General features: G+C 40.5%; 1 protein-coding gene and 1 long non-coding RNA gene across 2 annotated transcripts; one reads left to right on the top strand and one right to left on the bottom strand.

Annotated features, from left to right (window-relative positions):
* Nucleotides 1-212: 212 nt before the first annotated feature.
* ntrk2b (neurotrophic tyrosine kinase, receptor, type 2b) lies at nt 213-16,682 on the top strand. The gene is made up of 16 exons (XM_088434108.1): nt 213-512; nt 2,188-2,262; nt 2,611-2,682; nt 2,914-2,982; nt 3,152-3,303; nt 3,447-3,583; nt 5,106-5,238; nt 6,775-7,125; nt 8,016-8,050; nt 8,164-8,263; nt 8,978-9,166; nt 9,930-10,060; nt 10,143-10,315; nt 11,457-11,697; nt 12,112-12,270; nt 13,163-16,682. Exons 1-16 carry the CDS (start codon nt 322-324, stop codon nt 13,346-13,348), a joined length of 2,394 nt encoding a protein of 797 aa, XP_088290234.1. The 5' UTR covers nt 213-321; the 3' UTR covers nt 13,349-16,682.
* On the bottom strand, nt 8,016-12,448 carry LOC148411796 (uncharacterized). Its single transcript, XR_015867860.1, has 3 exons — nt 12,085-12,448; nt 11,430-11,619; nt 8,016-9,147 (listed from the first exon to the last, which is right to left on the bottom strand). It is a non-coding gene; the product is annotated as an uncharacterized LOC148411796 (long non-coding RNA).
* Nucleotides 16,683-17,132: the final 450 nt, after the last annotated feature.

The following is a 17,132-nucleotide window of genomic DNA, read 5'->3' as shown; positions in this document are numbered from 1 at the left end:
AGCGTGTCGTGCGCGATCGCGGCTCTGCAGACACGCCAAGGCCGCTCCATGGCACCCTGATCCCCCCCCGCTCCCCCCACCACCACCACCACAACCCTCACCCCACCCCCCCTCCTCCTCATCCTCCACCTCCTCCTCCGGCAAGCCCTCCGTGCGGATCGCGATTTAATAGAGGAGAGGGGTTTAATCCCACGGAGACATTTTACATCTAAAGGGGGGGTGGGTGGGTCGAAGGGGAGAGGGAGGGGGGACAACACAAGAGGTGTGTTGTTTAGGATTTTTTTTTTTATCCTCCTGGATATTTTTTTTTTTTTTTTTGCGATGGACTGGCATGGCATGGCTTGGCTCGGATTCCTCCTGCTGGCGCTGCGTGGATTGCGGGGGCTGAGCGCCGCCTGCCCCGCCGCCTGCACCTGCACCGTGGCGCGGATCGCGTGCGTCGACGGAGCGGCGCCGAGCATCGAGGATTTCCCGCTGCTCACTCTGGACGACATGGAAAACATCACCGATATGTAAGTGCGTGTGCGCGCGCGCGCGTCTTCAACTTGACGATGATGATGAGATGTTAGAAGGATGAAGGTGATCATGTTCACCCCCCCCCCCCGAATCACCACGACCTCCTAATATCATCACATATTATTTCATCATCATCAAATCGTATTGTTTTTTTTCTACGTGTTACGAACACCGAACCGCGCGTGCGTAATGCTCGTGCACGTTTATTTGGATTTACACAACATTCCATAAAATACACACACACACATACGCGTATCCAGGCCCGGCTTTCGAGAAGCTGTCCATAAAGGGGCGTCAGTGTGAACACCCCCCCCCCCCCCCCCCCCCCCAAAAATAGGTTGTTGACAGATTGCACACATGCAGGTTAAATGTGTAGAGAGCCAAGACATACACGATCACACATGATGCAGCTGCAAAAATATACAATTTTTTTAGTTTTTTTTTTAACTCAAACATACTAGACATTTTTTTTCCACAATATTAATGAAATAAGCATTTTTTTAATGTTGCAGAAGCTGTAATGGACTATCCCCTGATTGGCTAGCACCCAGTCCTGCGTCTATTACTTTCCAAAAGTTTTTTTTGATGAATTCAAGGTTCTTAAAAGTTCGCATCAATAACAGTCTGCAGTTTTGTCCAGAACGTATGCTAAATTTCCCACCAAAAACTCAACTTGACCGGGCATATACAAAGATAATTGGGCTGTTTTCATTTGTCTATTTAGGGTGTGTATTTCTCGATTAAAGACAATTTGTTGCAGTTTGATTCGCGCGGTGAAAAACGATTCAAGGACAGTTAAAAAGTCGAACAAGTCGATTCGGCTCAACTCGGCAGGATTACGTTTCGGTCCGACGTTTCAGTTTTCTGTTATGATAAAATCTATTGTGTCTCGATATATTTAAAATTGGAACGATTCAGCTTGCTTAGATCCACTCAAATGATTTGTTGAAAAACTCTTTTACGGTTCGAACTGGTTTTCGTTAGACCCACTCGTTGTAATTTGATTCATTTATGGTTTTTAATTCGTATCATGAATGTGAGCTTTTTTGTACGGAACATAAGCTAAACTTCCCACCGAACTTTTCCAATTCAGTTCAACCTGATGTGATTTAGTTTCAATAAAGCGTAAAATGCGATACATTTTTTGTCATGATAATATTCACGGTACCGCAATATATTTCAAATTGGAAGGATTCAGTTTACTTAGATGAACTCAAAACGTCAAAAAATTATTTTGACGCTTCAAATCGTTTTTTTGTCACACCCGTATCGGTAATCTTATAAGTTTGTGCCTTATGGTAATTTTTTATTTAGTTAACTTGCTACATTTCCCATCATAAAGTGAGCTTAGCCCGGGTATATGCAATAATAATTGGACAGTTTTAGGGGAGCAAAATTATTAAAGGACAGTTCAAAAATGGAGAAATTTGGTTGGATATAATTCCGTTTCGGTTCAAAATGGTATGCTAAAGCTTAGTTCAAGAGGGTATGCTGCAATGATTTTTTTTCTTTGTGATTTTACATAATACTTATCGTATATTGGTTGATCGATTAATTTCCTACATCACCTGAGCCAGGGTGCACCTTAGACTAGTCACGAGCCAATCACAGGGCACAAATAAAACCCGCCGCAAAATCTATAATGTTTTGTTATTGTCTGTTCCCTGATAGATACATCGCGAATCAAAACAGGTTGTTTGAGCTCAACGACAACAGTCTGAGGCACTACATAAATCTCAGAAATCTGTAAGTATTGCACACGTTTTGTAGTATAAATCATGTTCGCGATAGTCTAATGCTAACACATAATGGAAAATACCACTGACATGCTAATGGTTCATTGTGGTTTTACAAGCATAGTCATAAATTCTGTTTGCTACAGAAAATGACTTGATAGTGTTATTATACCTTCTTAAAAAAAACGCAAAAATCAAATTCTGTGATTGATGAATTGAGATACGATTATTTTGAACTGTGAGCGTGGACGCGGAATGAATTCAACTCTTATCTCAAGGCGCCACAAAAACAGTATGACGATTATGCGATCAAGGCACTTTGCTGGGCTCACCTGACTGAAGCTGTAATTTCCCACAGAACAGTGACCAGGACCAGATTGACATTCATATCTCCGGATGCCTTTTACAACAATACAAGACTACAATATGTGTAAGAAGCCTTTTATCAATTTCAGGGTGATATATTATATATTTTTTCACAGTTTACAATCATTGAATTGAAAAATCCGAGTACGACCTAGTACGGCTACTACTAAAACGTTTTTGTTAGTATTCTACGGGACAGACACAAGTGGTGGTTGCTAGCTAGCTAGAGACCCTTTAATCTCATCAAATGCTTTATAGAAATGGCCTAAGAAGGAACTTTCTTTTGTTTTTTTAGGAATTTGCAAGACAACAACCTTTCCATGTTGTCATGGAGGACCTTCCAGAACTATAACGTCTCCTATTCGTAAGACTTGTCTTTCAAATGCAAGCTGTTGGGTTTGTAGCTTATCCAAGTCTAGGTTTCTCAAACTTTTTGACCCCTCAAAGAAGATAAGATTTTTCCTCAAATAATCAGAATAACTGAATATAGCAAGTTTGTGTACAAATAAACGATGATTGTTTTTTTTTTTAAGTCTACTGTTGTCCGGAAACCCTCTGGACTGCATCTGCGAGAACCTCTGGATCAAACTGAGGATCCAAGAGGAAGGCGACAACCAAGATCTGCAATGCAAGGACGATCAAGGAGATGCACAAGACTTCGCCACGTTTACTCCGCCTGATTGCGGTAATGCGAAACCGCGTTAAAATAAGCCACGTTGGCGCAAGCTTCCTGAAAGTCGGGAGAAGGATCGATCGAGGGTTTACAGTTTCCCCCCCAGGCCCCACCTCTCACTCACCTACATAAGAACGTCTCCTTGTGTCCCGCAGTGGTCCCTCAAGTAGAGGTCACCCCGACGGTGGTTACCGAAATGCAGGGCGGCGACGTCAAAGCGTTGTGCAGCGCCTCGGGCTCGCCGTCTCCCGAGATCCAGTGGAACCTGGACATGATCTTCTCGCACTACGAGGTGAGCCGGTCTAATCTGATAAACCCGCAAGATCCGATGAGGCTTCAGGTTAAATTCTGAAAGGCTGAAGTTGGGGCTAGGGTTTCATTCTCCGGGGTTTACAGCGCAGTCCTAGATGTGTCTAATTTTTCAAGCTCTGGCTTCGACCCGCCGAAATTCAACACCTCCTTCAACTACGCCGCAAATAAGAGCCATAAACGCACCTGAAACACAATGAAGGTTTTCGAGATTAAAATGAACATATCTACAAAGCTTTCGGTGGATATGCATCACGGTTTTGCTTAGTGTGTTTGGAAAACTGAGGTCAAAACAGCATAGCTACATGCTAAATAGCTTTTGTTTCGATCAATCATTAATGTTTCAATTCGGATTATTTTACGTGATTACAGTATATATTCTTTTAATCTTTCTCCCCCAGCATCAAACGTTTTTTTTTCTACAATTTGAGCAATTTTTTTCAGATTCACAATCGGCTGTAACCTGTATGAAACTGTAAATACGAAAGGAAATATTTGCAGAAAGTTCATTTAAATGGCTTTTTTCTTTCATTAATGATAAAAAGGATATCGTTTTAGGTATACTTGTACAATTTGAATAACGATTTCAATTATAGTCAACGCATCAAGTGAAATGATTTTTTTTTTGAGAATAATTGAGAAGCACTGGTTTAGATGCTCTGTTGAGTCGGTTTGACAGAGATAATGGTGCAACGAATGCAGCGCAGCAACGTAGTTGGGGTGCGAAAGAGGCTGCGTGCCTTAAAAAGTTTGAGAAAAATTGTGTTCTGTGACCTAAAATCAACAGAGCTAGCAATATGCTAAAAATTAGTTAAATAAGCTTTGTTTTATGGATACTATGTAAGGAGTTTGAAAGGGGGCGTGGCCAAAAAGGTTGCTGGGGTATGTACAACAAACTCGGTAGCGTGATTGGTATTTATTTCTCATACTTTTATTCATAAACCAAGTGGGTGGTATGAAAAGAGGTGCTGCACTAGACAGAATGCAACCTACTGACATAAATAGTCAGCAGAGCATAAAACTGGCGTAGAAATCTTCAAGTAAAAATAGTCCAGGCTAATTTGCCCTATTTAAAATGAGGCCTTGGCTTTAAAAAAAAAAAGACATAAATTCAACATAGTGATTGGCTGAAAAGGTTAGTTTTAATTTTGGGGGCGCTAGCGACGATTGGAATATGGTGAAAAGTAAACAGCACAGGTGTCCAAAATATGGCTCGGGGACCACTTGCGGCCCGCTATTCATATTATAGATGTCCTGTGGAAAATATAAAAAAAAATTACATTTTGACATGTCAATATTTCTGCGTGTTGCCCTCAGTGGAAGACGTTTGGACATTTCTGGTCTACAACTTGACCAAGTGAACTTTTAGTGTGACACAAATGCTACAATCGTCTTTTACGCGCGAGATTTAGCATTCAACCTCGCGGAAGGTCGCTATATTACGGCTGACTATCTGCTATTTTTCGGGCGGTTGTTTACAACTCCATCTTACCCTATGCGTCCAGATTGACCCGATGGAGACAGAGAGCAGGCTGACCCTCACCAACCTCTCTCCCGAGGACAACGGGCTGGTGATCACATGCACCGCCGAGAACATGGTGGGTCAGACTGAGGCCACGCTGCAGCTCAACGTCCTCTGTAAGCACACGCATTAGCGCGCTAGCATTCGGGTCTTTACGCACGTTGTTGTTTTGTTTCCAAGCGGAAGCGGCAGAAGCGCTGGTCACCATGTTCATTACTGCCTCCGTTGATCTTATTGACTCCTTGATGTGGTTTCCTGTCCATAACTCTTCCTCCTGTAAAGCCACGCCATCGTCTGCTTCCGCGTGTTTCCTTTCTCATTGTTCACCTTGGGGTTGTTTGTCGCCGTTCACCAAGAGTTACTGGTAGTTTGATGCTTGGTCAGGTATTAGGTACAGAGTTTTAAGAGATTAAGATTAAGAGTGTATTCCAACATTGTTGCAAGTACAATGAAACATTTACAAGTACGTTAGCAGATTTTAAGAGTAGATTTGAACAAATTTGTGGCTATATTCAAACATACTCGCAAATCTGCTTGACCATACTTGTAAACATGTTTGAAAGTATTTGAAAAGATGCACGCGGTTACTTTACGATCAAAAATATTAACGCCACAATGGCACTTCCTCACTTTTGTATGACATTTCTGATATTTGTATCAAAATATTTACAAGTATGTTCTACAAGGGTGTCAAAACGTTTTAGCTTTAGCATATACAGTACATATGTAAAATAACATTCTATTTGGTCCCATATATATCTCGTAGATTGTAAAGAATTATTGTCACACACACACACACACACACACACACACACACACACACACACACACACACACACACACACACACATATACCTATATACATTTATATACATATATACATTTATATATATGTGTGATCATAAATGACCAAAAAGTATGTTATTTTATATGTAACATTTTTCCTTAAATTGCATGAAATGAATAGAAACTTTCTATGATTTTTTTTCCATCCCTACATGAAATTCATATTTTATACAGAAAGCATGAATTTATAATAAATGTAGGAATAAATGAATTAATAAATCCAATCAAATACAAAAATCCAGTGGAAGGAATATGCCACAATCAAAATGTGATCATACAACTTTTCAGGGAGTACAGTGAAGTGCAAAGAAATTTAAACATTATATTTTAATTTAAACGAATATTTATGTGTACATTTGAACGGGTTTCAACGTGTTCCAAATATGTTCAAGCAGCTTTGCATGTTTGAACATATTTGTAAACATGCTCAAATGTATTTGTAAATACTTTAGAACAAGTTTGCCAGTCTAAAAGGTTGACTTCATATTAGCATCCCTCATGCTTCCATATGACAGCATTTTTTGCATTTGATCATCGAACATTTGGCATTATCTCCAGCAACCGTCAACAACATAGCCACCGTTAGCACATTTTTCACAAAACTCCCAAACCCCGCAAAACCATCGCTCCGGTTAGCATCCGCTAACGTTTGTCGCCGTACCGGTGCTAACACGGGCGTCGCTCATCTCCACACTCGACACCCCCGAAACAACATGTCCTCTCTCAGCCTCTCAATGTTGCTCCTCCCTTCCCGGTCGTTGATTGCCAACCGCCCCCGACCCCCGTGCGACCGCCCGCCCCGTCAGTCGCCCCCGTCATCCAGCAGCTACTAGAACCGGAGCGGGGCCACCACTGGTGCATCCCCTTCAGCATGACGGGCAACCCCAAGCCGGAGCTTCAGTGGTACTTTGATAACGTGACGCTAGAGGAGCAGGACTACATCCAGACTATGATCCACCAGTCCACCAAGAGCGAGTACCACGGTTGCCTGCAGCTGGACAACCCCACGCACATCCACAACGGCGTCTACCGCCTGGTGGCTAAGAACCAATACGGCCGCGACGAGAAGATGGTGGCGGCGCAGTTCATCGACCCGCCCTACGACCACACAGGTGCGCCAAAGTTTCCCGCTTTTTCGACTACTCCTGATACACTCCGTTGCTAATTTAGATTTTGTCTACCCTCCTGCTGAAGATCCTTTCTACTACTGTGAGTCAACACGCCAGCAGCATGTTTGCTTGTAGCGTATGATTGTTTTGAATTAACCGTGCTTTATTCTCCACTTCTGCTGCTGCCTGTCTTCATCTGTCCAGACACCACTGGTAGGACATTTCTTTTTTTTTGTATTGTTGTATCGTATCCATCGTGATATTATGCAATATCAAAAACACTACAAGTCAAAGTTTTTGTTATCACTTGCTGTTGACCGAAAATGACATCACAGTGCGTGACACTAAGGCCCGCCCCCTGGAAGGAGAAAACATTTAGTGCCCCCCCACTCGCTGCGGTGACTATACATAACTATTACCTAAAATTGTAACCTTTTTAACATTAACAAAATAAAAAAGCCCTATAAACCAACTTTCAACAAGTTTACTTTTTACAGAGGTTTATACAGGTTACAGCTTATTCTGAACCTGAAAAAAAAAACTTAAAGCGCATCAAAGTGCCTGAAATGAAAAAAAACATCCTTTCATAACCTGTGGCATTGTGTCCAATCATTTGATCTTTACTTCAAAGGCATTTCAATCAAAGGGTCAGTATTAAAACAAGGGAGCTGAAATTTCACCCAGATGGTGACAACATGTCACACAACAAGAAGTGTGCTATCCCTTGTCTAAAATCTGTGGATAATGTGGAAGAAAATGATTCAAAAATGTTTTTGTATTTATTTTGAGCATTATTTCCAATAACTAAATTAACTTATGGATTTGAACTGACAGTCTGAACTGATAAGACTCAATTTGTCATATACACCCCAATGAAAAAAATGGACATTGATTATGTGACTTTTAAGGACTCAAAATGAATTTGTCCTTACTTTCAGACTCGCCATTGCCTCCAATGGATGACAGCATTGCTGTAAGTGAGAAACAAGCCATGAAAACTTACACTAACTTTCCTCAATGAAGTTGTGTTAAAATGCCATCCCTTTTTATATTTACTGTATAAATGTTTTTTTTTTCCCCTACCAGGTTTACGTGGTGGTGGGCATCGCCGGCGTGGCCTTGATGGGCTGCGTTCTCATGGTGATTATACTTAAATACGGAAGGAACTCCAAGTTTGGGATTAAAGGTGATCTTCTTTTACACTTGTTAATACAAAATGTGCTCAGTCGTGTTTTCTTTATTTCGCAAGCCTTTACGTCTCCCCCAGAGTCCTCTGGCGCCCCCCTCAGGGGGTTGTACAGCAACAAAATAAAATACAATTAACCCTTGTGGGGTATTTTGTGCGATCCTTACATCAAAAGCAATTTACGCCAAAGGGAAACGTTGAAAAAAAAAACACTAGGGAGCTGAAATTTCACCCAGATGGTGACAACATGACAAATTTTAACATGGCACAACCACTTTGTTATCACACCACCAGAAGTTTGCCATCCTTTAGCTAAAATACTGCAAGAATGATGAGAAAGAGACTGACCCAAAAATGATCAAAATACCGCACAAGGGTGCAAGAAGACAGTAGGGAGCTGAACTTTCACCCAGATGGTGACAACATGCCAAATTTCAAAATGGCTTGACTACTTATGTGAGATAAGTAGTCAAGGAGTGTGCCATCCCATGGCTTTAATTCAAATTATTTAATTATGAATTGTCCATGTACGTAATTGTGTATATTTAAATGATTGTTCCCAAAAAGTATGATTGATTATTACACCAAAAAAACATTGTTTTCCTGAAACTACAGTACGAATGCATTGACATGAGTTTTTTGTGTAGTTACTTCCAATAAAATGAGCGTTTCTTTCAACACACCCATCAACCTCCTTCGCCCTCGTGTCGACAGGTTCCTCGTCGGTTATCAGCAACGACGATGACTCGGCCAGCCCCCTCCACCACGTTTCCAACGGCAACAACACGCCGTCGTCCTCCGAGATGGCGCCCGACGCCGTCATCATCGGCATGACCAAGATCCCCGTCATCGAGAACCCGCAATACTTCGGCAACTCCGGCAGCCTGCTGAAACCGGACACGTGTGAGTTCCCGCCCCATCCTGTAACGTGCTACCTTTCCAAATAAATCCATTTACGTGGAAAGGGAATGGACACCGGATGCAGGAAATTAAATCAAATATTGAAAGTGGTTTTAAAAAGGACCACATTAAGTACCACCAAAAAATAGATAAGTGATGCACTGTTATGACCATTTAAATTATGAACATTAAAATACAGTAGGATAGCAGGCTTAACCGTTCATTGAAAATGGTGGAGGTTTTATTATAAAAAAAGTATATTTACTACTTGTTATCTACTGTAACATAAATTGGAACATTAACAGTCTAATTAAATGCCCAATAACAAGGATGGAAGTTATTTTTTTTAAATAATAAATGCAATATTAATCAGACTGCTGTGTTTAGATAGTGGGGGTGTATCAAACACATTACGAAAATATTTTTTTTTCTTGACTTCACCTTTAAGGAACAAATATTTGAGCATTTAGGCCAGGGCATAACAACACAGACAACACATCAGACAATACTCAAGTAGTACATATTCTTTATGCTCTATGAAAACTTTTTTTCATGACGTTACGACATTGACTCCAGACGGCCAAGTCACAATGAATTAATATTTATTTTATTAAACTCAATTTATATGTTTTTGGTAGATTTTCCCGGGGTAGGAACAGATTGATGATGTTTCCATTCATTTGGATGGGGAAATATGATTTGAGTTTTGAAAACTATTGACATCGCAGTCACAAATTATATTTGTGTGATGCGCGGCCGGCCGCAGTCGTGCAGCACATCAAGAGACACAACATCGTGCTGAAGCGAGAGCTGGGCGAGGGCGCTTTCGGCAAGGTCTTCCTGGCCGAGTGCTACAACCTGACACCTGACCACGAAAAGATCCACGTGGCCGTCAAGGTACAGGAAGAAGTCTACAGAAAGATCGATAATCAATACGAGCCGCGTCTTTATGGATTCCTGCTCGTGTGTGCGCCGACAGACCCTGAAGGAGGCCAGCGAGAGCGGCCGTGCCGACTTCTACCGGGAGGCGGAGCTGCTCACCAACCTGCAGCACGAGCACATTGTCACCTTCTATGGCGTGTGTGTGGACAGCGACCCCCTCATCATGGTCTTTGAGTACATGAAACACGGCGACCTCAACAAGTTCCTCAGGTAATAGAACAAACTTCTTCCAGGCCTCCACAAATATCCACATTTTAGTCGGAAAAATTGTTCAAACATTTTACATTGAGGGTACAATAGCTGGGATTCCTCAAGGGTACGTTTTGGGACCCTTACAATTTCTACCATACATAGAGACATGTTAAATGTCAAGGAGGTTTGATCCAGCTCGCAAGATAATTTTATGAAGCATTAAAAATCGACTTGAACCCATCAGCCCGCTGTCAATAATCAACAGCCAAAAATATCACACAAGCGACGCCCAGATGAGGACTGTAACTTCCGAGCAGAAGTGACCACTTGCCATGCTTATGAAAAATAGCTTGCTGATCAAGTCATTGACGGAAAGTGGAAAATTATACAAGCGTTTTCTGTAGCATTAGCATTTAGCTTCATCCTGCTACTGCTCATCATCATCTGGGCCATTACCAGACGTTTGGTTTTGGTTCGTGTTGTATTATAAGCAATCAGTCTTGCATTTCTGTTGACATTTACATTATTACCAGCTCAGTAGTTAGAACACAACCCTTCCGTATTTGATATGACATCCTGACTTCTTCTTTAGGCGTTATAAACATTTTCTATCATGTGTCATGGGTGTCCTCCAGTGTCCAGAATGAGCCACTGCAGCACCATATTATTTTAAAAACAAATTGTACGGCTACATAAGGTAGTCTGATTGGGGCATTTTCCTTCCATTGAATACCTGCATCAATACTATTTATTTATTTTGTAATTTATTAATTTAAATTCATCTTTAGTTCATTTTACTATGTGTTCTATACAAAATATTTTGTGAACAAATGAAAAAAAAATAAAAAATTTCAATTAATTGCATGCAACTTAAGTAGAATATTATTGTGATATATATATATATATATATATATATATATATATATATATATATATATGAGATTGGTATGGGTGCAGTACCACCTGCCCACAGCAGAGGGCAAACTCCCAAGATGATTGACGTTAGTATTTGGGTTGCAGTAATAGATCGTTTCTAATTCAAGTTCTTCCTGCGCCGTTTTAGTTGTTGGCACATTCCCAGTTTTTCTTGGTTGTTGATTCCCTCTTGAGTTTTTAATCCTAACTTACCCACCAACGCTTTTTGTCCCGTCCCATGCAGGTCCCACGGTCCGGATGCGGTCTTGATGGCGGACGGCCAGCACAGCATCCTGGTGGAGCTGACGCAGTCCCAGATGTTGCACATCGCCCAGCAGATCGCGGCCGGCATGGTCTACTTGGCGTCGCAGCATTTCGTCCACAGAGACCTGGCCACCAGGAACTGCCTGGTGGGCGAGAACCTCCTGGTCAAGATCGGAGACTTTGGCATGTCCAGAGACGTCTACAGCACCGACTACTACAGAGTCAGTGCATTTATATTCTCCGTGTTCATTTTCATTTTGGATGCCATTTATATGCAAATGACATGATCTGCATACATGGATTAGTCTCTATGGTAATGAGGTCCAAGAGAGCAAAAATTGAGCAGATTCCTTTTTTTCCCCTTTATTATAAAGATGTCTTCACAGAGAGTTAAAGGGGGGACTGATTATCCTCTGTGACTGTAGGGCCATGAAGGGATTACGCTTCCTTTGGATCGGCTTCCACCATATTGCTAAGACACAATTCGATCAAACGTACAGTGAATCTGCCCATAGATGCACATTAATCTGTTATTCATTGAAAAATTTGCCTTTTCGATTTTTTGGGGTGCTTCCAGATGATGTGGTTGTGTTTGTACCGTTTTTCACCTGCTGGCTTGCGGGGTCTTGTGGCAGGTGGGCGGCCACACGATGCTGCCCATCCGCTGGATGCCCCCCGAGAGCATCATGTACCGACGCTTCACCACCGAGAGCGACGTGTGGAGCCTGGGCGTGGTCCTCTGGGAGATCTTCACCTACGGCAAGCAGCCCTGGTACCAGCTCTCCAACAATGAGGTCAGTCCCGACGTTCTTCAGTAGCCAACTAAGAAACAGAAGAATAAATGTGATCATGCTCTTTGGAGGACATGATGCATTTGCGTGTCTGAACCAATAGGTACGGCAAATTTAATATGTTGGATACTTCTGGGAGATGATTGGATGAAGCTACACCAATGGAAAGCAAGTTAGGACATTTAAGGCGCCTTCCGTATCTTTTACCGATCTTACAAGTTGGCTCTCAAAAAGTGACCTCACAAAGGCAAACAAAAACAAAAACACAAATGTTTGCGCATTCTAGTCAAACAAACTGATTTTGTATGTTATTATTATTATTTTGATTTTTTTTTCCAACTTCAAGACATAGGTACAGTATACGATATTTTACTGGAGCGTAAAATAGATCTGCGCTCAACGTGATCATCTGCAGCAAGTTATAGCCAAGCGAGGCATGTCTGCACAAATTGACATGATGAGTCAGGTGTGTCTTGACCTACCCACTGGAGGCTCCGCCCACCCAGAGACAGTTAACCCCTAAGGTTCGATTAAACTCAGATTAAGAACCACTGTTTAAGATGAGTTTGAATGTTTCCCCCCCCCCAAAGTTTAGGGTGCCTCACAGTGGACATTTATGGAAGCGCAATGCAGTTCGGCGACACGGTATCACTAGTGCTTGCAGAGTGTACTCAAAAAGCCTCTGAAAATCAATTAGATGGCAATGACTGTTTTGTTGGCATGCGTGGAGGATAAAAACTTTTTAAAATAGCTTAGAACAAGAAGAATGTATTTAGTCGGTACACTATTCTTAATATATCAAACATTCAACATTTTGTTCGAAAATAAAACAGATTGTTTTGTCATATGACATCTCGCAATACTGGATTCACAACGAAGTAAATGTTGACGGCAGGTGATCGAGTGCATCACGCAGGGCCGAGTGCTCCAGCGGCCGCGCACCTGCCCCAAGGAGGTTTACGACCTGATGCTGGGCTGCTGGCAGAGGGAACCCTACACGAGGCTCAACATCAAGGAGATCCACGCCATGCTCCACAGCCTGGCCAAGGCGTCCCCCGTCTACTTGGACATACTGGGCTGAGGTGATGGCGACTACGCTCTGCTGTACAGTGCGTGTGTGTGCGCGCGCGTGTGCGTGTGAGGTGCGCAGCCGTGTACAGTTAGCAGGCGAGTAAATGTCCCCCGTAAATGTTAACTGTTGTCAGTGCGTTGAGAAAAAGCCTTAAATTCGGGACTCATATTTGCTTTAAGTTTCCCCCACCGCGCGTGCAGTAGCAGGCAGGTGTCAACAGGGGGAGCCGCGATGCATTCTGGGTCATGTGACGAAACGAGCAAGTGTGAGCAAAGGCAAACTCACACGTTGAGGGATTGATCTTTCTCATCTTTTTTAAACGATTCTACTACAATATGAACAATGCATTTTCATGTAAATCCAACGCAAATTTAGAAACATAGTACTTTAAGACTTGTTTTTAAACAAAGTACAATTCCAAAGCTTTGAAAAATATTTTGACTGTCTACACAGGCATGTGGTGAAATATGACAAATACTGTATATTTAAAATGAACCCCTTCGAGACATTTTTTTCTTCGTATTGCCGATAATTGATTAGATATTTATGACCCCTTTTTTGTTCATATTTCAAAAATGATCATCCGTGATTGTAGTTCTTCTAAAATCCAACCCATACACATTATATGATTCTTGAATATTATTTACTTATGATTCTAATCATATATATTTGAAAAAAAAATATCGCATCATATTTGATTGGGTAAAATAAAGTTCAGTCACTTTGAGATAAATGTTTTCATTTGAGGGCCACATACAAAAAAAAATGGAAATACTTGAGAGCAATGTATCTTTTTTGTTTTACTTTGACTTCTTAAACAGGGTAAAAATCAATAACAAACCAAGCAATTACACATCATCTATGTAATGTAGTTATTTAAAAAAAAAAGCAACTAAATCCAGGCTTTCTGTTAAAGTTGGAGAGGTATTTATTTTATTTTCTTCGAACGGCATATACAACTAAACGTTTTTATTACCTTTTTTAAATAGTATTGTGGGCCATGTCAAAATGTAGTTTTAGCATAGTCTGCGGGCCGCAAAAATGTGGATTGTGGGCCGCAAATGGCCCCCGGGCCGTAGTTTAGACACTAATGACGCAGACCATGAAAATTATACAAAGAATACAAGATATTATACCAATGCATGAATGTATGTATATAATAGGTATTTCAAAACTGGAGAAATTGAACAAAGCGACTGATTTTTTTGTTGTTAACTCCTGTTTAGTGGGCTGAACATATTTGATGAAGTTTAAATGGATCCCACATACCACGAATGAAATATTATCATTATAAATCCGAAATAGTTACCAAAGTAAAAACAATGTTTTGTCATTCCACGCTGTTTTGAAGGGAGGTCTAAATAATGTATTTCAATGGATGACCACTGAGGAAAAAAATATCCTAAAAGGGCCAAGTAATTTTCTTTTTTACTTTAACTTATTAAACACAGCAAAAAAAAAAGTAATTACACCTTATCTACATAATGTACTTATTAAAAAAAAAAATCGACATCAAAGTAAATTTTGATTTTTTTTGCACTTTTTGAGTGGCTTTGCGTATATTTTTAGCATATGCCGCAGGGCTGCAAAATGGTGGCTGGCGGGCCGCAAATGGCCCCCGGGCCGTACTTTGGACACCTCTGCTAAACCCTCCACTTGAGCAAAGAGACTACTGCATTTATTAGCGTTCGATCCCACCCTCAGCCTCCTGTTACCCGTCGATGATGTCATACTTTATGTAAATACCTTTCCACAGACCGGCCATAAACATATCCGACGACCGTGTGGTGTTTTCAATGTTGTCGGGAGTGCTTCGAGCAATTGTATTATTCCATGTACTTAAAAAGCACACAGATGTTGAGATATTGAGCTGTGCCTCTCACCCTCCCCACCCCTGAAAAAAAAAAAAAAAAAAAGAGCACAGCTTGTTTTATATTTTTACAGATTTTTTTTTTTAAATCCACCAGCAGCGTCGTCATTTTTGGGGGTGGAGCTACATGGTCACGGTGTTGAGAACAAAAGTTCTAATCGGAAAAAAAAATAAAATAAAGAATAACAATTGAAAAATAAAGAGATTCTCATTTTGGTCGCTGTTTACGAAATTTAGAAAATTCATACAAAGCCATCGTGTTCGATTTTGTTCGCGATTCCGATTACGTCGACTCTCGCTCGAGGGGGCGGGGATTCATGAAGAACTCACGATACGGTATTGCTAACCGTATCGCAAGAATATGATTGTCACGGTACGGGTTTACGATACTTTACCACTAATATCATTGAGATAATTGCGATATCGGTACGTCGTAATATTCCGATATTTTGAAGATTGATCATGCTGTAACGAATGCCGAAAGGATTTTAAAAATCTTAGCAGTTGAAAATATTTGAATGAATTTTCTTGGGATGTGACCATTCAAAAAATGTCAACGCTAAAAAAAAAAAAAAAAAAAAAAAAAACGTTCATAGTTTCGCTACCATATTGCGAACTTTTGTCCAACTCAAAGCTGTTTTCAAGTATAACAAAAACATAACGTCACAGGACTAAGTCACATTTTTTGTTAGTTTTTTTTTCGAGTAAGAAAAATATCGCCTTTGTTGTTAATGGCGTGTCCGCTGTAGATAAAGCAGCCGCTGTACAGTTGGGATAATTGCGTATACGACTCGTAGGCTACGTTATTAACTAGCTAGTATACTTCAGCAGGTTTCATGCGTTCTGGGCCACTGGCAATACACACTTCATGTGGTGTAAATAAATACCATTTGGATTTTCTTTGTGCTCGTGGGAAAAATAATCCAGGTGAGAATACAATCGTTTTCAGTTATTTTTCAGCATACTTTTGGAGGCGCGGAGAAATTTGTTTTAATAAATGACGTTTAAAAAAAAAAAAAAAAAAAAAAAAGGCCTCTGACTGACTGTAGCCTCTGGGGAATCCTTTTTCAGATGAATAACTGTGACTTTGCATCATGAATAGTATATTATTTTGAATGTAATCCAGAAGGCCGGGGACCTCTTTTGAATGTAATCTATCATGTGGGATTGGAGGGCGCTGGGGATGATAATTGTTTTTTGTAAATATGTGGTAAAAGGGACAAAAACGACATTTTCATTCATGCGCAAATTCATTTTACTTATCGTGCAAATACGACAGCGTGTCTGAGATGACGCGTGTGCGAGACGGCGTACACTCGGACGCAAGGCTGTGCGTGTGGCGGATTTAACCTTGCTTTAACCAATCAATCAATCAATCAATGCTTTGTGCATCATGTGAGTAGCTTAACAACAATTAATGGAGATGTTCCTTGTGATACTGTGCATTTAATAAAGGTGGTATGTCTTACACTATATGCGCATGACTCATGTTTACGTGGCTTCCGCTAACTCGAGGTCTTGAGACACAAAAGTTTGGAAGTACACTGCAAAAAGTGCTGGACCAAAAACAAGGAGAAAAAAAAATATGGCAAATTTTCAGCCAATTTTTTTTTTAATATTTTTTTTCTTGTGTTCCAAAACCTAATGAGGACTTTTTTTTTTCTAATATTTTAAGAAAACTCTGAGTGAAAAAAAATAACATTTGCTCACTTTGAGCAAATAGTTTTCAATACATAGTAAAATTTAAGAAAATAATTCTCATTCAAATGGTAAAGGGACTTAAAAATTACACGCTTAAAAATCTTCAATAAATGTTACAAAATAAAGCTTAAAACAAGCATTTGAGACTAGATTGAAGCAAATTATCGTAATTTACACTAAAATGAAAGCAATATTTTTTCTAATATTTTAAGAAAACTGAAA

The sequence above is a fragment of the Hippichthys cyanospilos genome, chromosome 15 (assembly GCF_059441005.1).
Source record: "Hippichthys cyanospilos isolate Australia breed blue-spotted pipefish chromosome 15, RoL_Hcya_1.0, whole genome shotgun sequence".
Classification (NCBI taxonomy): Eukaryota; Metazoa; Chordata; class Actinopteri; order Syngnathiformes; family Syngnathidae; genus Hippichthys; species Hippichthys cyanospilos.
This window is presented reverse-complemented; position numbering and strand designations above follow the sequence as displayed.

What these genes read in the sequence shown, in the direction of transcription:
- ntrk2b (XM_088434108.1), top strand. Translation starts at nt 322, where the DNA reads ATGGACTGGCATGGCATGGCTTGGCTCGGATTCCTCCTGCTGGCGCTG. An exon ending in TGATCTTCTCGCACTACGAG is followed by an intron (nt 3,584 to 5,105) that starts GTGAGCCGGTCT and finishes CTATGCGTCCAG; the next exon opens with ATTGACCCGATGGAGACAGA. An exon ending in CAATGGATGACAGCATTGCT is followed by an intron (nt 8,051 to 8,163) that starts GTAAGTGAGAAA and finishes TTCCCCTACCAG; the next exon opens with GTTTACGTGGTGGTGGGCAT.